The sequence below is a fragment of the Rhipicephalus microplus genome, chromosome X (genome assembly GCF_043290135.1).
Source record: "Rhipicephalus microplus isolate Deutch F79 chromosome X, USDA_Rmic, whole genome shotgun sequence".
NCBI lineage: Eukaryota > Metazoa > Arthropoda > Arachnida > Ixodida > Ixodidae > Rhipicephalus > Rhipicephalus microplus.
The window spans coordinates 173,710,183-173,733,521 of NC_134710.1; the positions used below are offsets into that span (position 1 = coordinate 173,710,183).

General features: G+C 45.0%; 2 protein-coding genes across 8 annotated transcripts in view; one reads left to right on the forward strand and one right to left on the reverse strand.

The window, feature by feature from the left end:
* Positions 1-23,339, reverse strand: part of LOC119177156 (uncharacterized) — an 83,459-nt gene that overhangs the window by 35,633 nt on the left and 24,487 nt on the right. The window contains exons 5-7 of the mRNA XM_037428556.2: positions 19,294-19,524; positions 15,375-15,447; positions 4,055-4,257 (exon numbers count right to left, since the gene is read on the reverse strand). Coding sequence (XP_037284453.2) covers positions 4,055-4,257; positions 15,375-15,447; positions 19,294-19,524 — 507 coding nt within the window. The remainder of the gene's footprint in view (positions 1-4,054; positions 4,258-15,374; positions 15,448-19,293; positions 19,525-23,339) is intronic.
* LOC142775872 (uncharacterized) overlaps positions 1-23,339 on the forward strand; it is a 37,135-nt gene that overhangs the window by 1,511 nt on the left and 12,285 nt on the right. The window contains exons 2-6 of one of the 7 annotated variants that reach the window (XM_075878231.1): positions 667-797; positions 964-1,068; positions 10,561-10,986; positions 11,440-11,621; positions 20,548-23,223. In XM_075878231.1, the coding sequence (XP_075734346.1) occupies positions 10,981-10,986; positions 11,440-11,621; positions 20,548-20,581 (222 nt within the window). In that variant the 5' untranslated portion in view covers positions 667-797; positions 964-1,068; positions 10,561-10,980 and the 3' untranslated portion in view covers positions 20,582-23,223. Of the gene's footprint in view, positions 1-666; positions 798-963; positions 1,069-4,250; positions 14,586-17,816; positions 23,224-23,339 lie in introns of those variants that run through there. The other 6 variants (XM_075878230.1, XR_012887108.1, XR_012887109.1 and 3 more) reach the window with 6 other exon arrangements.

Here is a 23,339-nt window from a genome sequence, read left to right on the forward strand (position 1 = left end):
GCGTGAAAGAACAAGAAATGACTGAAGGGTCAATAGAATGTAGTCACAACGATGGTTGGTCGCACATGAGGAGAGAGAAAGAGGAGTTGCAGTGGTGGCAGGAGGAAAACGAACCACGCATCAGGGCGGACGGGTTTCAGACCCGAGCCAAGGGTTCTACCTCCGTCGTCCGGTGACCTCAGGGGCTCCATGGCTGCCTGGCTGTGCTGACGTTCCCGTGAATAGGCCTAAGCAGTCGAACTTTGGGCTCGAGCTCAGACGAGGCTGTCCGGCCAGGACTCTACCTCAGAACCAGCGCTTCGAATGCTGCGTCAGCTGGTCCAGCGTTTGCCAGCAGCCTAGGAAGGCTGCTGATCCTGCCGGTCAAGTAATTGCTCGACGCGAACAGCAACGACAACGACGACTTCATCGACATCTGTGTGTTGCACCTAGGCATCTGGTCACGTACTTTGGTGAAACCACGCTCCTTAACGACTCTATAAGACAAATTGGGTGTAGGAACTGACTTGTAGCATGGGAACGATTAGAAACTGAGCGAATAACGTGTGCATTTAGTAGAAGCTTTATCTCAGGGTTAGCATCGGTTGTGTCTTGTATTGTAATCTATCACCTTCGTTAGGTTTACGTGCTCTCATGTTGATGTAAATAAATGTTGGTTCCAAACAGACTCGTCCTTCGGAAAGTGTCCTGAGGTGGCATCTCGAACCTTCCAAGTGAACAACAGAACCTGCACATTGTGCGGAGTAAAACCACAACCTTACAGTCATACTGGTAACAACTGGTGTAAACATTGACAGGTGAGTACAGGTAATATGGGAACTCTCTTTGCTGTTGACTCTAGTTTATGTTGCCTTTGTTTGTGAAAATGGCACCACACAAATCGAGAAGGGCAGAGACACAAGTTCATTTGCATACTTTTGGTTCTAACTGCTGGCACCATCAATTTTTTTTTTTTTTTTTCAGTTCGCTGCTGAGTACGTAACACGTCAACTGCTGCAGACCGTGGCACAGACTGATCAAAGCTACAGAGCTTCAATATTTGTTTCTTTCATTGGCATGCCACTCTAGGTAAGATGGTGAAGGATGAAAAAAAAAAGAGAAGCAAAACAAACAAACTTTGCAAACTTTTGCAGATATATCGCTAAAATTTTACACAGTCTGTATTTTCTTCAGTAGGAGTGGCAGAAGCCCAGTATTATGCACAGTATCAATACGTATTTGTGCAGCATCACCTGCAGTAAGAGCTAGCAGATATAATATGTATAAAACCAGTGAAAAAACAAAAAGATGATGTGAAAAAAGACATCAGTACTGGCTAGTTCATAGCGGTACTAGTTTTGTGTGCACCACACTGTCTGCCAGTATGAAAATAGAAACCATTTGAATGTAAGTATTTTAGCTAGAAATTTCAGTCAGTTTTGTTGTCTCCTACATGTGTTCATTCATGTTTTCCGCAAATTTTTAGAGTTTTTAACAATGCGCTGACTTGCCTATTCACTGCTTTTTTATTAGTAGAAGTGTTTGTGAAGCAATCTCCGGCAGAGTGTTTCACAGTTGTCTTATCTAGAATAAGGTAATGCAGGGACTGAGTAATACTATTTATGTACATGATTTGGTGCAATCAAAGTGTTGCCGACCACGTTGGCATTACCATGTTGGTCAAGTTCTCCTTCCAGTTTTATCTATTGAATTTTTACTGCTGGGTTTATTTTTACTTTCACTGCTGGTTCATGGGTAAATAGGAGAGAATAGTGTCAGTCAATCACAGCTATTAGCTGTGTGATTGCACTCCCCACACAATTTTTTTTTGCTGTAACATCTGGTAAAACTTCAGGTTTCTACTTATTGGAGCTACTATTCAAACCGATTCACAGCCTCACACATTTTTTTACCCCTCTATAAACTTCACATAAACACTTTGTGATTCTTTTATTGGATGCTGCCAGATACTGTAACCAGAGATAGGCATCAAAACAATTACAGGCATCATTTAGATGCAGGGACAGAGCCCAAAACAGCTATCACCATATGAGATTTGTGGCCTAAAGCACACCTGAAGAAAGAAAAAAAAAAGAAAAAAGCATACTCCTTATAGCCATCCAATTTTCATTTAAGATGTCGTAAACCTAATGTAATATATTTGATGCAGCACATGGTAGGCATACTTATTTTTCTATTGCTATGCATTTAACTAGGGAGTCATCCGAGTTCAGACTCGAGCATGGCAGCAGTCGTATCTGCCAAAAGCCCTTGGGGTCACAATTGATCAGATTATACCAAGTAAGCTCTGCTGTATTTCACCTTGTTTTTTGCATGAATGCAAACACACTGGATATGACCTTCCCACAAAGACTTCTTAAGAGCCACTCTTTTGGCTTCACTGCTTAGACCTCAATGTCAAATTACCACCGCAAAAACATCTTACACTCCCACCAATTCTAAAGAGCTTATTTACAGGGAGATAGGAAAGGCTAATGTGGCAGTGAGACACAGAACACCTAAACACAGACACCACACAAAACCAGTTTGCATGGTGGCAAGACTGTTCACGGCTGGAATATTTACAATAATGTGTGTGCAGTTCATTCTGGTGGCATCCAAAATTTTAGTTATTGCCATTATACAGTGGTACTTATGGTGATGCTGTGAAATCATACAGCTTCAATAAATAAGACATCTAAAAAATTGGCGCGTGATTGTATCTGACGTTTTCTTTGTACAAGAACATGCACTGTGAGTAGAGCTGTGAATAGCTAAATTTTGGGTGCGAACTGAATTGGAGCATTTAAGTGTGAGTGTGAATCGAATCTAATATTTTTCAAATATATCTCTAATACTTTTAGAATAGTTTTTGAATTCTTTGAAGTGAAATTGCAGATAAAAAAAAGTTGGAGACGATTCCTAAGCATATTCGTCTGAGATAGCAGCGTGAAAGTGTTTCTTTTAGCTAGGTTGATAAAGTGCTGGTGGGGTGGTGTTTCATAGTTGTTTTATCAAGAATGAGGTAATAGACCGAGTAATATTCATGTACATCATTTGGTGCAATCAAAGTGTTGCCAACCACACTTCACGTGTGAAAAGCACAGGTGCTACTTTCTCCTCTTTCAAATTCTGAGGAACCCCAAATGATATGACAGACAAGGGTGAGTTCCCCTTGAGTCCGGCTTTCTAAATCTGCCCTAACAGAAGTCAATACTATATAAGAGCATATAAAATTTGGGAAGGATGCTAAAAATCTTTGGACTCTAAATTTTTGGACTTCCTGCCCGAATATAGGGTGCAAAACAGCATTAATTGAGCCTGTACCTCTGCCAAATCTGTAATCTCCATGTTGAAATCAGTGTTTTATTGAGTCAATACCTTTGTGATCATAGCAGAGCCTGACGGGCAACTTTGTTGTGATACGAGTGTGATGGGGTGAAGCATATTAAAAATCTGAAGGGGCCACTGCCATTCAGACGTCGATTGTACTTGCCTTAGGGAAGTTGGAATAGCTTGAATAGTGAAATTCCAGTGTGAATAAAATTGAACAGCAAATACTATTCTAAAAATATTCGAAATTTCAAATATTTGCATAAACATAATTTTACAAAACATAAAAACGAAAATTTGCTGCACAATAGAGCATACTGCATAAATTATAAATGGCTTATTTTACATTTCGGCCGGAGCGGTTGCATTTCGATGGAGGGGAAATGGTATAGGCCCATGTACTGTGCGATGCTAGTGGACACCAGGTGGTCAAAACTTCCGGCACCCTCCACTACAGAATCTCTCGTAATCATATAGTGGTTTTGGAACGTAAAACTCCAAGTATTATTGATTAACTTTTATATTTACTTTGTTCTATCTAATTCATTTGTTACATGCATGTTCTTTACAACGAGGTTCAGCTGCAACACTCTCCAGAATGTACAAGGTATAGAGGAATAACGCAGAGTTTAAGGTGTATGATGGGCACCAGTAATAAAGTAGTTAAAAAAATTGCATTATCACCCACATAGACAGATTTCAAAGATACATTAAATACAAAAAGCAAATATGGGCACTCAACTGAGCACAGAGGCCTTGTATGGACACTGGAGGCATGCATATGGCCGTTCACCAGTGTGTGTCCTAAGATGACGCTGCAGGTCACAGCTGATGCGGAATCGAGCACTACACTGGGGGCATGGAAAGGGTGTATCACCGGTGTGCATTCGAAGATGCACAAGAAGTTGATTTTGGTGGCGGCCAGCAAAGTTGCACATCTGGCACCTGCACAAAGGGCAAATGTCATAAAAGGCCATGCAAAGATCTCGCTCAACTAAAAAATTGTTGACAATTTGGCAAGCATCACAGCTAAATACACCCCACATGAATGCAACTTGTGCTAGTTTCATGATTTTGCTAGCCCTAGCCACTTGCATATGAGTTTGCCCTGTGTTATGTTTGAGACTAGCGGCAAGTGAACATGGCTAGTGATTCAGGAAGTTGCTTTCTTTTTATTATCACATATGAACACACAAAAGGGAAACATGCCAGACAGTTTGAAATTTATTGCACTAAGCACTTTAAAGGGGTCATGAACCACCCCTCTGGCTTGGTGAGAAAATACACCCAGCAAATAGCAGGCAATGCTATAAACAGCTCAGCAAACACTTGCAGTTGTGCATGGCAAGGAATGTTTATAAGCACAGTGCAAAGTTGCCATCTTCTTTGTCAGCCTCTTATCATATAAAGGCTTCTGCTTAGTCTCTCTGGAGCTGCCTTCAGCTGCCTTCAGAAATCGAACAACAGGTAGGATGCCATTGGCCGACAGCTGACATAAATCAAGAGTGGCATTCAGACCAAATAGATGTCTTGCTAGAGTATGGTGCCACATGCTGGTGCCGTGCTCTATAGTCTGCTGACATTGCACAATGAGCCACACCCACACACAAGAATTACAATCGGAGAGAGTGACAACGCTTAATCATGCATGCTCGAAGCCATGATCTGTGCTGATGTAACTTCTTCCCCTTGTGCCATCGCTTCCTGTGTGCTTCATCCTAATGAGTGTGCTGGAAGCACACTCATTAGGATAAGAGAAGAGAGAAAGTGCTTAAAGTGCACGAGAAATCCATGTAACTATGCTTGTTCTTGATGGATTCTAGAAATGTTTACAGCAATAGAATCATGATACAATAAAATCAGATACTGAGGAGGTTTCACGATTACATAAAAAAAAAGTGGTTCGGAACCTCCTTCAAAGCATAATTTATATTAATAAATCTCAAGGTAGAGTATGCACTTGCAAAAGTTCAATGAAGTCAAGAGGCTTTTAAATACATTGAAAGAATAGAAGGCCGACCAAAAATTGAATTTCGTTTCAGTTAACCAAAAGTATAAATTATCAGAGTTTGAATTATCAAGAGTCTACTGTACATGCTTGTTGGGCTCGAACTTCGTGCGTTCCCCGAATACCTTATGTTACCCACCCAGCGGCCGGTGACCCCTCGCCAACAAGGAAGCAGGGTCACCGGAATGCGGGACGATGACTGTCTGCTGGCCACAAAGGACGCGACAACTCCCGTGCCGCTGTCGGGCTCAATTATGGCGCCTTACAGAAGACCAAACCAGGCTGCAGGTGGCCGGTACACGTGGAAGGTACACGTGGAAGGTACACGTACGCGTCCGCCGGACAATGAGAATCAGCGGAGGCGACGGCATTGGCGCAGGGGCCAATTGTATTGATGGCCTGTCAACCCGGCATCGCGGGAACTTTCTCGGAGGCGCTTTTCCACGACCTGGCAACACCCGTCGTCGACCATTCCGGGAACCGGTGCGAAAGAAACCCGAGCGACGGCGGAGAACCGATGAGTGGGCAAGAGGCGGTGAATCTTCGAGGTTGTGGCGAGGAGAGACACATCGGTGCGTTTTGATTGGACTATAAGAGTGGTGCGTTTTGATTGAACTGTAAGAGTGGTTGAATGGGGGGACAGGGGATAAAACCAGGGGTGCAGGGACGGTGAAGGGGAGAGAAGAGAAACGAATAAACGTCTCAATATCCAGATGATGTCGGAGCGGTCATTTCCTCAAGGTGCCAGCAGATGAAAAGTTCTCGTCTTCGGCTTCCTTGGCGGCAGCAGCAAATGTCGCGCAACAAGCGAGAGGCGAGTGGAAAGAACCAAACGGAACGTAACTCGCGCAGTCGAGCAGGATCTGCATGGCTGAACTGAGGAGGACAGCGGGGAGCGACATCGGCCGAGACTGACGACAACCACCTTGAACTGACTACCACGCTGCGGGATCAACGAAGCAAGGCTATAGTCCACCGGATTCCAAGGAGGAAGAGCGCACCGCAAGGCTACTTCAGGCGGGTACCTCTTGATTTTCTGTTGGGCGCAGGCGATGACAAAGCATTACAACTTGCGAGACAGAGAAAGGGACAACTCGGAAATGAACGGGGACAGGGCAGGAAACTTGCAGGCGTTGGGAGTCGCCGACAGCGGCACGGGGGGTCATGGTAGTGTCACGTCAGATACGGCGTCGGAACAGCAGCTAGCGCTGCTCCAGCTTCAATTAAAAATTGCTGAGGCGGAAACGGAGAAGCAGCGTTTGATGCTGGAAAGCCAGCGGCTACGAGCCCGTAATGGGGCAGAGTCCAACGAGAGCGATGACAGCGTAGCGCTTGGCGGAAGGTCAGAGGAAGACAGGCGACTGAAATTCGCAAGCTTGTTAAGGGGTGTACTGGCACCAATGCCGAACCAAGAGGCGCTTGCGCCAATGTGGTTCGAGGATGTTGAGGCAACGCTCGAGTCGTATGAAGTTTCGAGCGAATGGTGGGCCGGGCTAGTTTTGCCACAGTTGAGTGAAAGGGCACGCGGGCTGCTGTGCAGGCTTACAGCAGAGGAGCGCAAAGCTTATGTTAAGCTTAAGTCAAGCATTTTGGAGGGTCTCAGGCTTTCGGCGGCGGAGTACAAGAGGCTGTTTGCGGGATCGGAAAAGGGAGAAAGGGAGTCCTGGGATCAGCTTGCCGTACGCCTTGAGAATTATTTCGACTATTATGTCCAGAGTTCAAAGGTAGGCACGTTCGAGGAACTCAAGCAGCTAGTCGTCGCGGATCGCTTGAAAGAATGTTTGAGCCCGGAAGCGAGAGCGCACGTCATTTGTAATCAACAGGAGTCCTTTTTGCTGCCCAGTGGCGTGGCTAGGCTCGCGGAGAGATTCGAGGAGAGCGAAAAGTGCAAGGCAGCACAAAAGAAGGCAAATGTAGAGGAGTGGCAAAAGAAAGCTAAAACAGCGGTAGATACACCCACGAACGGAAACGGGAAAAGGCGATGTTTTGAGTGTAGGGGTGCCGACCACATTGCCAGAAATTGCCCCAATAAGGGTTCAGGTGCAAGGCAAGGCACTAGGCCAGCAGGACAACTAAGCGGTCCAGTGGTCGCGAGGGTGACGGCTTCTGCATTCGGGTCAGAAATAGCAATGACAGACAAGTTGTGGCAGCGTAAAGAGCAGAAACAACCCTCACTGGAAACTGTAACGCTTAAGAGCTCAGGTCGATCATTAAATGCCGTGGTAGACTCAGGAGCGGAGGTGAGCGTTATCAGAAAGGCAGTGGTACCTCAGTACGATGGTACGGGTTTGCAGATAAAATTGACGGGAGCGTTCGGGCAACAGGTAACCGCTGAGTTGGCTTACGTGCCGCTCATAGCTACTGAAGGAAGTCCTTACGTGATGTCCGAGGCGGTGCAGTCGGCCGTGCTTTGTGCAATCACAGATAAGCTGCTAGACAGCACCGACGCGCTGGTCACGCCCAACGATTATGCACAGCTTCTCGAGGAAAGGGTTAAACGTGACATAGTGTCAGACGAGTGTTCAGCAGTCGAGGAGACCGAAGCTATAGTAGAGCTGTCGGATGAGGCAGGCGAGGAGCAACGGGCGATGGCAGGCGTCATAACCGCGGAGAGCAACAGCGAAGGTTCCGAGCCGGTCAAAAGCAAACGAAAGGAGTTTCGTGAAGATCAGGAAGCAGACCCGGCTTTGCGAGATGCTTGGGCGCAGGCAGAGGCCGGAACGCATGGTACGCTAGTTCAAAACGAGCTATTGTATCATCAGGAACACCTCGCGGGTCGCATTTGCAAACAGCTAGTGCTACCATCGCACAGGCACAAAGAAGTGCTGAAAATGGCTCACGATTCACCATGGGCAGGTCATTTAGGAGAGCGGGAAACACTACAACGAGTGAAAAGCTCATTTTACTGGCCGCAGATGTCGCGAGATGTAAAGGAGTACGTAGGACGCTATAACTTGAGGGCCACAGACAAACAGTTTGTCACAGGGGACCAAGTACTATGGCTCGAGAAGGAAGGAGAGGGGAAGCTAGTGGCGAAGTGAAAGGGACTGATCACAGTGGTAGCAAAACTGCGACCGTACAGTTATTTAGATGAGCTCGAGAACGGTTCACGCAGAACCATTCACGCTAACAAGCTTCGCGCATATCACGCCCGAGTAACTGCAGTAGGAGTGATACTCGGGGCCGATCCAGAGAAGGTCAGGGCGATAAAGGAGATCCCGGCTCCCGAAACAAAGGGACAGCTTCATAGTTTCTTAGGGCTAGCCAACTATTATAGGGACTACGTGCCCGAGTACTCCAAAGTCGTTATGCCTCTGACTAACCTAACTGGCCAACGTATTCCGCAGAAATTACCTTGGAATACAGGGGCGCAGGAAGCTTTTGACAAGGTGAAAAACTATCTAGTGCAGGCGTCGGCGTTGCAGGCACCAGACCCGGGGAAAGAATTTATCCTCGCCACAGATGCATCCGATTACGCCGTGGGTGCGTGCCTGGCACAGCAGTATCTGGTGGGCAAGGAGCGCCCTATCGCTTTTCTGAGCAAGAAGCTTAGCCCGGCTCAGACCCGATGGGCCACAATAGAAAAGGAAGCTTATGCAATCATTTGGGCACTGGGGAAGTTGGATGCTTGGCTGTTTGGCGCTAAAATCAAGGTGATTACCGATCATAACCCACTCAAATTTCTGACTCTAACCACTCCGCAGAGCACTAGGCTGACACGCTGGGCGTTGGCACTACAGAAGTATAACCTGGAAATTGAACACAAAAAGGGGTGTCTGAACGCTAATGCCGACGCAATGTCGCGGTTAGTGACTCCTAACGATGACGCAGAAAAGGGACGGCGAGTTAAGCAGGGTGTATGCTTGTCAGCGCGTGCGCGCGACGGAGTCAACGAGGTACGAGTGACAGTTGGTGCCTCACGTGTCGAGCCAGTGAACATGTGTGCATATGTGGTTGTGTTTGTGTCGCATGTCATAGATACAGTGCAACACAGTTGGAGGGGAGGTGTTGGGCTCGAACTTCGTGCGTTCCCCGAATACCTTATGTTACCCACCCAGCGGCCGGCGACCCCTCGCCAACAAGGAAGCAGGGCCACCGGAATGCGGGACGATGACTGTCTGCTGGCCACAAAGGACGCGACAACTCCTGTGCCGCTGTCGGGCTCAATTATGGTGCCTTACAGAAGACCAAACCAGGCTGCAGGTGGCCGGTACACGTGGCCGGTACACGTGGAAGGTACACGTACGCGTCCGTCGGACAATGAGAATCAGCGGAGGCGACGGCATTGGCGCAGGGGTTAATTGTATTGATGGCCTGTCAACCCGGCATCGCGGGAACTTTCTCGGAGGCGCTTTTCCACGACCTGGCAACACCCGTCGTCGACCATTCCGGGAACCGGTGTGAAAGAAACCCGAGCGACGGCGGAGAACCGATGAGTGGGCAAGAGGCGGTGAATCTTCGAGGTTGTGGCGAGGAGAGACACATCGGTGCGTTTTGATTGGACTATAAGAGTGGTGCATTTTGATTGAACTGTAAGAGTGGTTGAATGGGGGGACAGGGGATAAAACCAGGGGTGCAGGGACGGTGAAGGGGAGAGAAGAGAAACGAATAAACGCCTCTATATCCAGATGATGTCGGAGCGGTCATTTCCTCAAGGTGCCAGCAGATGAAAAGTTCTCGTCTTCGGCTTCCTAGGCGGCAGCAGCAAATGTCGCGCAACAAGCGAGAGGCGAGTGAAAAGAACCAAACGGAACGTAACTATGCTCATAACTTGTGTTGTCCTCACTCTTCTGAAAGCCACACACACACTAACACAAAAAAGAATAAAAGCAGTCACCCAGAGTTTGGCTTATCAAAACTGTTAGTACCTCTTACTCCAATGAGACTACTTGACTATCCTCATTAGCCTACTCTTTACCAAACATTACATCTCTAACTTCGAGCTGTATTCTGTAGGGACGGTCATCAATGTTGCATTGCCTGGTGATATACTGCAACGAGGAGGCTGCTTGGGCTTGGTTGTTAGAGCATACTTGACAAGAAATTTTTTTTCAGTGTGCTGAATGCTTGAAGAAAAAAGGGAACAAGACAGGACAGAGTAAACTGTTCTAGCACTCTGTCCTATCTTGTTCCTCTTATTGCGATAGCAAGTATATGAACACTCTCGGCTAGATTTCACCGCTGGTGTCGGCGTTGCTGTCTCTCACCGTATATATATATATTGTTATGACCGGCATCAGTAGGCGCCATGCTGTCGCTGAGAAGCGTGGCCGGGCAGCGTTCCCACGCCTAGAACCCAGTTTTCTCGGAACCAGCGTCCCGAAATGACGGGGGAGCGGCGCTCTTTTAATCCTCAAAGAGGTAGCCATGCCCGCCAGGTATTGTCCCTGCTAGCCGGCGGATGAGACGTCGTGTCGCCACGAAGCTGTAAGCCGTTCCAGAGGGGACAACAAAGACAGCGTATTCCTTTGAAGAAACGGCGACCGCCGCCACAAAGTGCCCTGCTAATTGAGCGGACAGATTGGCGGACCGTTTGATGTCTGCTGTCCGAAGCTTGGAACCCCTCGACCAGCGACATACACGACGAGCAAGAGCCTCTCTGGCGCCACCTTTAAGTGCAGTGATCTTGACTCGAAATTGGCTGTTCACGTGCGCCGGGCATGCTCGTATCCTTCACCTGTCGTGTGTGTGTGTGATTGGTGTTCCACTGAAGAAGGAGGAGCCCGACAGGGCTTATAACGGCACCGCAGAGTGCAGGACGTCGCTCTGAACCAAGTAAAGGTTCAACCACCACGTTCGTAGTTTGTGAAGGCTCTGAACCAAGAAAAGGTTCAACCACCACGTTCGTAGTTTGTGAAGGCTCTGAACCAAGTAAAGGTTCAACCACCACGTTCGTAGTTTGTGAAGGCTCTGAACCAAGAAAAGGTTCAACCACCACGTTCGTAGTTTGTGAAGGCTATGAACCAAGAAAAGGTTTAACCACCACGCTCGTGGTTTGTGAACTCTTAACCTCATGCTGTAAATATTTGTAAATAGTGCCATAAACCTTGTTTGTTTTTCGTATCCCCATCTTGTAAGCGGTCGTTTCCTCAACCCGAAGCTACACCACGCTACCACAGCACCTGGGATCGCAACAACTGGTGATCAGCGGTGGGATCACGACAACTGGTGGCAGCGGTGGGATACGACTCAGCACCCCGAGCCGCAACAACTGGTTGGCAGCGGTTGGATTCGAAGCTACAAGTGACAACAACAGTCGGCCCAGGAGAAGCAGCTGGCTCGAGACATGGATCACGTATGGGTGAGTGCTTGGCTTTTCCTTTGAGTGAACCAGGTTCTAAAAGAGGGTTAAATTTTAGAACTGGTAGTTAACTTTGCCGAAAGACTCAGTTTCGCCGTTTCGGGAAGTTATTTTTGGAAGTAGCGAGCACTTAGTACGATCATGGACTTACGGGAGCTGCAGAAGTCAGACTTGTTGCTGTTGTGTGAGGAATTGGGGATCGATACAAAGGGTTTGGCACGAAAACCCATAATCATTCAAGCGATTAATGATTTGGGGGCTGATGATGAGGAACTAAGTGAAGAATGGGACCTCATCATCGAAAGAAAACTAAGAGCAGCTCAGATGGAAGGAAAGAGTGAACACGAAAGAGAAGGCCTCAAGAGAAAGTTTTTCAAACAAGACTATGAGTTGCGTATGAGAATGGGACCCCAGCGAGGAGTACTTCTCGAAAAGGAGGCAGAGTTCGAGATGTCTAGGTACATGCAGCCATATGAGGTATCATGGGATATGGGCCTGTATCTCAGACTCTTTGAACGAAAGTGTAGTCAACTTAAGTGTGAGCGAGACACCTGGTCTCAGAAGCTACGCACGGTTCTGCCCTGCGAGGCAGCTGGACGTTGAAGCGCGGCATTGTGAAAGCGAGGCATTAACCACTGAGCCACCCCGGAGCACATCCTTCACCGTTCAAATGCAAGCTATTTATATTTACCACTTACCGGTGCTCACGAGCATCTTGAGGGGAATTGTGTTTTCAGCATCACCAGTAAGATGGGCAATGAGCTCGTGTTGCCACATTGCGCCGCGGCGCCCGCTCTAATCACCTACGTGTACTTTGCTGAGATGGGGAGCGATGTTCCCTCATGCGCCCTTATCTCGCGGTGGCGAGGAGAGGAGTATTGTACGTCTTGGTTGGCCTTGGGCTTTACCTGGAACAATTCTGCTGTAGTTACTGGGCGCACAAAGGTCACTGCAATCATAGCAGTCTCCGTTTGTGAAAAGCGCGCACTTTTCAGACACAGCAAAGTAACAAATGAGATGCTTATTCGCATGCATCTGTACCTGTGAGTACGTTTTATGCGTCATTTGTGCGTCAGCAACGCGGGGCAAGTTTCAATCTGCTTTCTATTCTGCGGATGACCTTTCAATTTCTTGCTATCGTGTTCATTGCTTCGCCTTTGCGGCAAAGCAGTGACTTTTTTTCTTCAAGCATTCTGTACACTGAAAGAGGTCTTCCTTGTCCAATATATACAGTTAAGTCGTTTTTCCTCACATATTGCTTATGTCCCCTACAAGGCTTCTTTTTTATGCACGGGCCATACAGAGGTCAGCATGGTTGTGCAGCAGGGTGAGAGTAGTTTGACGGGTAGTACGTACAAGTGTAGTTCACACTGTTATACCTACTAGTTAAAAGTGAGCCTACGTGTGTAACATGAGGTTCAGGTTTTCTTTTCTTTGTTGTGTTCGGGAAGTGGTCTTCACGTAAAGCAGAGTTCAGCAGAACTGTTCCATGGACGCCTTCCTGTTGCCCAGAATGCAGCTCAGTTCATGAGACAATATTTGCAAACAACATAGGCTTGCATTTCTGGCAGCAGCTAGCTCAATTGCTATGGTGAGTTGAACTTCCACGGTTCCACAATGTGTTACATTTACATGCTGTTGGTTGTATAGTGTAGCAAGCAAGACATCTATAAAGAAGGTGCAAAAGAATGCTCTTTTGTTGGTTAAGCTACTCAGTACAATGTCCCTTTGTTGATTAAGCAGAAAAGATCCCAGAATCTTTAACAAACAAAAGCAAGCACAGAGCAGATGGGTTTTATTTTTCAGTTTGGTAAGAAAACTGCATTAAGTGTGCCAGCAAAAGCATGAATGAAGAGACTTATAGACATGTTGTGTAAGCCACCACACGGAGAAATATGGCTGCAGCAAACAAAGTGAGCCATATAGACTGAAATTGATCCTCAGTGACTACAGCATTATCGTTCAACTAGGAGGATTGGCAAGATTTATGTACACATGCGTAGCCTTCAGGAAATCAAACAGCCTTTGTTTCACAAAAATGAGCTGCTTTAGACCGACAGATCCAAATGCACAAGAATAAGAGATACAAAATAGGACTGGAGAGTCGCGAGAATTATCACTACCAAGAGTCTGCAGGGCCAACCCTAGTGCCTCTAGAGCGAACAGTCTCTAGTGAACTCTTCTTCACAAGACCTCATTCGTTTAGCCATTATGACTTGCTAAAAAGGTCAGGTGTAGATTGCACTAGTAGCACAAAGCTGATAGTTTGCCGTGACCGAGCATGGGTAGCAGTGTATGGGCAGCGAGCAAGGAAGGGCACAGCTGTGCCATAATGACTTCCTGGCACATGTGCAATAATGCATAGCTGGCGGCACAGCCGTGTGTTCGTCAGGTGCAGCAACTCGCGAGTGCGAAAGAGCGCGCACCTGCGTCGTAGGTTTTTAGGCAATGCGAGGTTACTTCACCACTTCACAGAGTTTTTTGATCCGCGGTGATAATTGAGGCCTGCTTAAACAGCTCCGCTGTTAAAAGGTCTGTGCGCTCCCTCTTCCTATAATTTACATTGCAGCTATTAGAGTGGACACTGAAAAGACCTCACCAGGATAGTGAAAGGTGACCACACACTTTTTATTCAACAGGAATTCAGAAATTCTTTGGGCTTTGGCCTGTCCACAATGCCTTACACTCATGCCATACTAATTTCTTGTGCTTATTAATAAATAGTTCCTGAAAATTATGCAACCTGATTTGTTGGACACAGGCTACATTCCACAATGATGATGAACATTTTTTCTTTCATGTGATGTTACTGATTGTTTTCCTTTTTTTTAGCAACATGCTAGCTGAGCCCATTCTATGTTATTTACTCTCAGTGTGGGAACGTTACTTCCCAGGCCACCGAAAATGTGTGTTTGCATATTGTGTTACAAGGTGTATGAAGAAAAATGCATCTGATGTTCGTTAACGAGGTCACAGCTGCATTTCTTGTGGCTGCGCACTCTGCTGCCACTGGAGGCTGAGCGTGTGCATATAGCAGCACAGCAGTGCTTGAGTGGCAACAGCTGACATAGCTTTGCGACTTGCCTAGTTGAAATCTCTGATGGTCAGTAGTGCCTTGAATAGTGTAGAGTCAACAAAGTCTGTGTACTTAAAGAAGCCCTGAAACACTTTTCCAAGAAACCATGGAATGAATTCACTGAAAGAGCTTATTGAGTTACTAATTCAATGTCGCAAAAATTTTAAGAATCCGTCCAGTGCGAAGGAGTTTCAAAAGTTTGTCGCATGCCGCAATTGCATTCTCTCTTCTCTCGTCCCGACGAAAGCACTGAAAGCTAAGCAGAGAGGAATGGCAAGAGTAAAGAAACTACGCCACCCACGCCTTGTGACCTTGAGCACTTTTTTTCTTTTAATGCGGGCCTTTTTCAGTGTGATCGCGCGCGCACGCGTGGACAAGTCGCGGCTTTCTGCGGCGATCTCTGCAAAGAATGAGTGCGCCATGTTCAAATAAGCCAAAGGCTGATAGATGAGCTTGCTACGCATGATTTTTGAGCGTCTTCTGTCATTTGTCGAGAGAAAAGAAAGCAATTTTTGGCTGGCTGATAATTTATTGTGAATTCCAGGCCGTGTGCTGTGCTATAATATTTGGCTCGCGTGTTGTCGGGAGCCTCTACTACTGATAGGCAGCGTTTTCTGACCATGCTCAAAAAGTGTTGCAGGGCCCCTTTAAGAAGCAGTTTATGCCAAGACACTGACCTGTATGGTTTGTCATCAGTGTGTACTCGCTGATGCATCTTCAACGTCCAACTGTCAGCTGCAGCATAATCACCTGCACGTATCACAAAAGCCCATCTGTAGTGATCTGTCCACCATTGAGCGTAATAATGCTACAAAATCCAAAAGAAAGAGAACTGCGACCCTTCATGTTAGTCATTTAAGTGGAAAAAGAGCAGAGAGAGCAGTTATCATGTATTGTTATGTGCTACCCTTACTAAGCATTCCCTGTGTCTTACAAGCAAAGTCAGCATGCTTGTTAAAGCAGCTTACATCATCCATAAAGGGGAAAGAGAAAGTTAGGCGGGCCGATGAGATTAAAAGTTTACGGCTCTAACGTGGCAATGAAAAGCACAAGACCGGGTTGATTGGGGAATCATGGGAGAAGCCTTTGCCCTGCAGTGGGCGTAGTCAGACTGATGATGACATCATTTTTATGAAAATTACTATGCTCGTCCTCTAAACATATGATTTACAATAAATGCTTGATGATTTTGATTTTACAGCATCATAAAAAAAATAAAAACACTGTACTACATTAATGTTGAATTACCACATAAAGTGAGTCAGGTTCTTTCATCATGGATACTTTCCGAAATGGGTTTTTGAGCCCACCTTGTGTGTGAAAAAAGTTATTGGTAATTGAACGCTGTCACACTTCCATGTGCACGTGGCTTTTTCCTTCTATAATTTAGATCCGGAGCCCTGGGCTATGGTGTTTCTCACAATCGTATCGTGGTTTTGAAACGTTAAACCCAACAATTATTATTATTTCATAAATTATAATCTGCACAGGAAGGGGCGTTGCAATGATAACATAAACGATTTTTGCAAAGACCTGCCAATCAAACTGAATTTTTTTTTTATCAGTCTGAGATCAAGAGTGTACAATGCGACTCTCCAACATACTGTTTTCCCCCAGCTTTCTCTCAAAAGCAATGGTATTAGAGCAATGAAGATGGTTCCTCTCTATTAGTGATAATATCTTTTACAGCGAAAACTGTAATCAGATCACAACAGCAACGGCAGTAGGGCAGATGTCCCCTGTCGCCACCAGTGTCCGTAACAGCTATAGTGTGAAATAAGAAAAACATCAATTGGAAAAAATTCTACAAGCCTCGGCCACTCTTGCTGACTATAATCATGAAAAAATCACAAACAAATCATTAGCACAGCGGGTAAAGTTTTGTTCCTTCAATGTCGATTTTTAACATGAAGTGATGGCGTCAGCCTGGCCGATAGATACCTTTGGTAGTTTTTCTTTCTATTTGCTGCAACCCATCACCAACCCAGCCATCAGTAAGCGACCCTCTGTGCTCTCGGCCATGGCTCTGGTGAATATAATGGTGTTTGAGGCCCTTATATTTAACAACCAAAGCAGTTTTCAAACCACAGCAAGAGCCTATTTTAGTGCAGTAGTTATACACTGCCACCAATGACGGTGTCCGTAACAGCTATTTCGAAAAATAAGTAAACAATGTAATAATTAGAAAAATGTTCTAGAAAGGGACCGGATTCGAACACAAGCCCTCAGCGTGGCAGTCAAATATTCTACAGCAGAGCATCACTAGTGCTTTAACTCTTTCATTACCACGCCTATACAAAACGGTTACCAGTGATTGATGCTTTGGATCGCTGATTTTGACATGTTGAATTTGTTTCTCATGCACTCAGCACATTGTAGTAGTTAGTCCAGCTACTCAATTTTTAGAATAAATTTCAGTTTGCCCGTTTTGCCGACATTGTGAATTTTGACAGACCTTTGCGCGAACCACTGCGCGTGTGTTGTGATACAGTAACATCAAAGTTCTGTCATCAAAAGAACCTTTACAAGTCAAATATCAAACTGTTTTATTCTGTTCTAATCTATCAACTATTTTATTTTATTTTATTCTAAAAAAAACTGAGGTGTCAGCTTCACAATCTTACAGTGTTGAGTAGCATTATTTGCCAGAAATTTATGCCAGCTATTGAGTAGATAGCTGTTGCTAGGAAACAGAAAATTTATTTCATAAAAAATATTTTCAAAAGTACACCGCATGTATAAAGTGTGGAGGTGGCCTTCTCAGTCAATTTCTAGCAGCTTTAGTTTCTTCTGTATCGATATATCAGACGCAGGGCCGTATCTAGTGTATCTAGTGTCACTATACTCGCTCCTATAGCGTCGTTGTCATGCATGCATGGGTGCCCACCTGCACTGCAAAAAATATGCACTGCTCGAAGCTGTCTTGCAACCGCACCTGGATTAAGTGAGGATGGGCTTTGAGTCTAAGGATCACAGCACCTCAGCTTCAAGTTTTATGGTGACGATGTTTTGCATGAGCCTGAGACATCTGCAGCCGTTCATGGGTTTTTGTTTACGGCCTCAAGTTGTCTGTTCCACCGCAAGTACATGGCTGCTGACCTTTGTCCACAATCTTATAGGTATACTCTGGTTACTCGTCGCTGGGGCACGGTGTGCTGGCGCCGGCTTCTGAGCTTCTCCTGACAAGAAGGCCACCGGGGCACGTCTTGGCCCTGACTACGGAGCAGTGCAAAACATTTCAGAACTGTGTGGGATACTGTATTTTTTATAATACGATATGCAATACGATATTCCTTTGCAAAAAATGCAAAGGAATATGCTTGGATGCATACATTAGAACGTCAACCATTACAGACTGAGGTGGCTCACAGAGAGAGGTGATGCTAGAGGAAATAACGAAGCTCATTGGACATCTGATTTATAGAGGGGTTATTCACATCATGGGCATCCATTTATATTGAAACTCCTGCAGGCTCTTATCGAAAAGAAAAAAAAGAAAAACAAAATTTACAGAGAAAACTCTACGAGTTCACTTGTGTGTCATGAAAAGCAAGCAATGCTTCACCGGATGGCACAAGCGAAAAGGCAGCACCTCGTTTCTGATTTTCTTTGTCTATGTAAATACAAATATTTTGTACAACAAATTTTTTTTATAGTGTTTTAGGGTAATTTATCTTCAAAATGTATATTTTAAAATTTCTTTGTTTTTAAGATTTGTGAATATAGTACAGTGTTTCTTATTGAACTGCTTACCAGGTGGCAACCTAATATTACACTTTCAACATTTTTATTCATTCCAACATATTTTTGTTTCTCTCCAATATATATTTTTTTAAAACAGTGTTTCATTTTGCCAAATTTGGTATGTTCCAATGCTTGCTGCAGTGTTTTTCAAACTGGCAAACACTATCTTTCCGAGACAAATGAAAAATAACCATTTTCATGTGGTAGTGAAAAAGTTAAACTCCTTTGCATAAACACCCTACACAGGTGTCATGTAGGGCATGGAATTGTGTTAACATACGTAATATAGCATTATGGAAGAGTGAAATAACAACCAGGTGTCACACAAGCCTAATTGTTTAACTAGCAGGTTGTTGAATGCTTCTAACCCCTTATAAAACACTCAGCCATAATTCATAATTCTTCATTGTCATCACCAGATGCAGCATGAACAAGGTCCACATAATGCATTAAATATGTGTAGCGGGTACCTCGCTTATTTGTAGAATGACAAATAATGGGAGTGGGTGCTTCCCTACCTCATGAAAGTAATGACGGTCTATAGCGCAGTGGGTACCTTGCATGAGTACTTTTATTAGCTGCCCCAAGAGAGTTTACAATGAGCTCTAGAAAAAAATAATTTTTTAGCTTTCGCTGTGACTGTCCTGTGCATTCTGTGCAGGCATGGTGATTTTTGTTATTTCTGCTGGAGGCACTGCTAACTCACAAGTTAAAGGTCAAATTCCTGTAAAAAAGATTTTAATATAAGGAGAAAGCAATTTTACTGCGTTGATTTTACTAAGGTTCAATTGTATTTAATATTCTGAATACCGAGGGAATGCAAGCTGAGGAAATGTAAGCGAGGTGACTTACACTGGCTGCAGGTGAAGGGTTTTTCTCCCGTGTGCTTTCGCTGATGACTTTTCATTTTGTCTGATCGGCTGAATTCTTTCAAACACTCAGGACACTTGTAAGGCTTTTCTCCTGTATGAATGCGACTGTGTCTTTGCAAGTCCTTTTTATATCGGCCAGCGAAGCTGCATCCTGGATGGCTGCACTTAAACACAGCAGAAACCTCTTTAGGTCCATGTTTTTTCGATGCACCTGCATAAAAGTTAACGAAATGTACAATCAAAGAAAACTTCGCTCCTCTTGGTGCACAATACAATGTGTAGAAATTGCCATGTGAAGCTGATAAATACTGCTTGGATACATTTTAATGAAAACAGGATGGCGAGTTGCTATAACCATCAACACCAAATACACTGTACAGTGTCAAAGGGAAAAAGGTAGCAGCACAAGGGGTTAGGTAATGTTCCATGAATAACGAGGCACATTTACTGTATACTAGATACATAACAGTGGTTCATTGATGACTGATTCATTTATACCCCGAGCGGAGACAGATCTCAGTCCTCTTCTTCAGGCTCACATGACCATGGCCCAAGAAACTGTCAATATACATGTAGCATAATCCCCTGTGGCAGAGGCGCAGTCTTGGCACTTGAAGATGTGAATGTCACTGAGAGAGTTGTACAACTTCGAGCATGTGATGTGTATCGATTTGCTGGCCTGTAGGGTGGTTCAAAGTGATGAGGGGTCAGGAACTATTTCGTATGTATTGAGATTTAGCGTACGATGCCCTCGGTATAAACTTGCATATATAGAGAGTAGTTTTTTTGGCAAATCAACATGACAGGTTGTAGACAACAGCAGAACCGAAGAACCAGGCGAAAAGGGTGCACCTTGGTGTCGATTGTACAAACGCTGTTGGTTCTATTGAGAGGTCAGAAAATGAGTACGGGCTGTTTTCCGTGCAAGAGCAGCCAGGGTGACAGTGTCAAGGACATATTTTCTAGTCGGTGCTGAATGAAATGGAGCGGCTGTATCTAGGGGCAATGTTGGTTCTCAGCCGAACAACAGGAAAGATGGCGACAAACTGGCAGTGCCATGGCGCAAAATGTGGTACGCAACTGTCATGTACCGTAGAGCAAGGTTCAAGTCGGAGTGGTCTGAAGAGACATACTTGACAAGCATGTCTTCAAGTGTTTTGTTCAGATGATCTGTGAGGCCATTTGTCTGTGGAAGGTATGACATAGTGAACTACTTTGTTTTATATGACTGCAGGATGTCCGCTATGGCTTTTGATAGGAATGTATGACCACGATACGCAAGCAGCCGCCGTGGAGCTCCACACTGCAAGATCACATCGTGCATTAGAAAATCAGTGACACTTATGTCCAAAGCTATCCACCTGTTGCCAGAAGAAGACCAGGAAAAAGGGGTCAAGTAAGTCTAAGACAATGCAAAAGACCAGTTCTGACGAAATGTTGAATAAATAAAGGCACCTGGAAGGAAGTGCTGATGGAGTTTTGCAGTGCTGACATTTCTCATGCGTTGCAACGTATCTTTTGAAGGAGGCTGCCAGCCCTGGCCAAAAGCAGCATCGGCAGATCCTGTCATATGTGCGTGACATACTAAGAAGATTGACAGTTATGAGGTCATGAATTTTGAGGAGAACAGTCGAGCAGAGGTGTTTTGAAATAGCAACATACCTGCCAAGTTCAAGTATTTTGAATCCAGAAGATTTCTGCAACAGGGGGGGGGGGGGGGCTACAATGAATTATTCTTCTTTTTGTTTTTTTTTGGCACCAAAAAGAACCCAAGGACAAAAAACAAAAAATACATTGCAAAAAACAAGAGGGGGTGGGGCAATCAATCGCAAGTGCCATAAGCATTGCGATCTTAGAATTGCTTGGATTGGCCGAACACATGAGGGTAGGGTTTCCCGCTAAGATGAGAATCTCAAAGGATCAACACAACTAGAATAATCTGTTTTCATAGAAAAAAACTTGCGTATGTCTTCCTGGGACACACGTTAACGGTCGGGACGGCGCAGCTGACTGCCACAAAAGCGCGGGTCAAAGCCTTGCTCAATACTAGATTCTTTAGAAAGGAACACCAAAACGCATCTGGCCTTTTTTTACGTATTTACTGCCTTTAATCTACTGCTGCCTTAGCCACGTGCCCTCAGAGCTCATAGATCGCTATCGTGTCGCTGTGACCATGATTATGTTCGCGGCGGTTGCGGCAAATGGTAAATCCTTTTTCAATCCCCGTGCGCTTAGCTGCACACGCACCTTCAAAACTAAGTTGTTTTATGCCATCTATGATCGCATTTGCCGCGGTTTTGTCCGGGAGTTTGTGGAAAGCAGCGTTGCTTTGACTGGTTGAGTGCTGGACACACGCATACTTTCGGGGTTCTGGCAGTTACGTTGTCGCCATACATGATCGTGTCAAGAACGACTGCGGTTTCATCCACAGAGGTTGTGGCAATGACAATCACATGCACTGTAGAAGACAGTGCATGTGCCGATCACACGCGTACTTCCAAAGCTTCGGGTATGTTGCTCTCAGCCTTAGTTTGACCGTTTTTGTTCTAAAGTTTATATCACCCGCTGCGATTATTTGAACTTAGGCCCAATGGACATAATAAAATTTGGCTGGGGAATTTCGCGAATTCATATCTGCCGTGGTTTCAAATCACCGAGACTCTACTGTACGTTTAGATGAATGCCTCTTAAATTCATTTATAATAAAATATAGTAGGTTCCAAAAGCCTGGAGCGAACTGAGCTGCTTTTTTGTCAATGCAGCCAGATCACGCACAGAAATTTAGATTTCCAGGAGATTTTCAGGACAACCATATAAACAGAAGAAACAGCCGAAATTTGGGAGTTTCCCGGCTAATCCGGGAGGCTTGGCAGGTATGTAGCAAGAAGCAGGGCTGGGCCATTTGGGTGAAAGTTGTGGTGGTATAGTGCACCATTTCGGATGAAAAAACGTTATCAGACCAGTTGGAACATGATGATTCAAAGTGGTAGACGATAATATGCTAAGTCCACAAGGATGCATCATGGCATTGCTTGTCGGCAGAGTGGATCAGCTGAGAAACAATGAAGACGCAAGGATTAGCGCTGGTGTCAAAGATAGTGCTCAATTCATCGATGGGTATACAGCGCTGAGAAAGTCCTGTGCCCACACTTTTAAAGATAGCTTTTCCAGTCAAGTGCAAAGATTGCAAGATGCAGGATACCCTGTTTCCATTGTTTCATTGGTACGCAAAAAGCTGTTGCAGCAGGTGAAGAAAAGATTCCAGGAATCAGCAGATCAAGAAAATTTGGCAAAACATGCAGTCATTCCGTACAAGCACAAGTTGGCCCAAGGGCTCAAGAACATTGGGAACAGAATCGGTGTCAATATTGTGTTTTCTGCCAAAAGTAAGCTTAGTGGAATGTGTCCCATGGTTAACAAGACTCTCGATGCAAGAAACGCAAAATTAAGAATAAACAGAAGTCCCAGAAGTATGTTCATCGTAAATGTGGCATTGTGCACAGAATTCCGTTCTCGTGTGATAGAACGTATATTTCACAGACGGGACGCTGTATTAACACTTGACTGAGGGAACACAATCCATCTTTGAACAATGTGGCTAATTCTAATTTAGCTATGCACCATTGATCATGTAGGTGCTCCCCTGTTTTCACAAGCAAAGATAATTTACAAGAATTGGCATCAGATTAGCCAGGAGGTAATAGAAGCCTATCATATTGTTAAACAAAAAGATAAGTGTGTAAGCCAAGATTCAGTCAATTTGTCTGAGAAGGAATGTGATTTTCTGCGGCAGGTTTTTTCATGAATTCATCTTACTGATACAAGACTGCAGCGGCAATCTATGTCACGTGTACCTGCATGTTGCGTATCTGTACGTGCAATTTTCAATAAACCATTCAGTTGCTAGTAAGTACTTGTTGCATGTGTGGTTTCTTCTCTTTTCAGTCTACTCATTTTACTGTTCAATGCTACATTAAAAATGCTTGTTCGTTTCTGTTACAATATGTGAGATTAGCCCTTAATCGA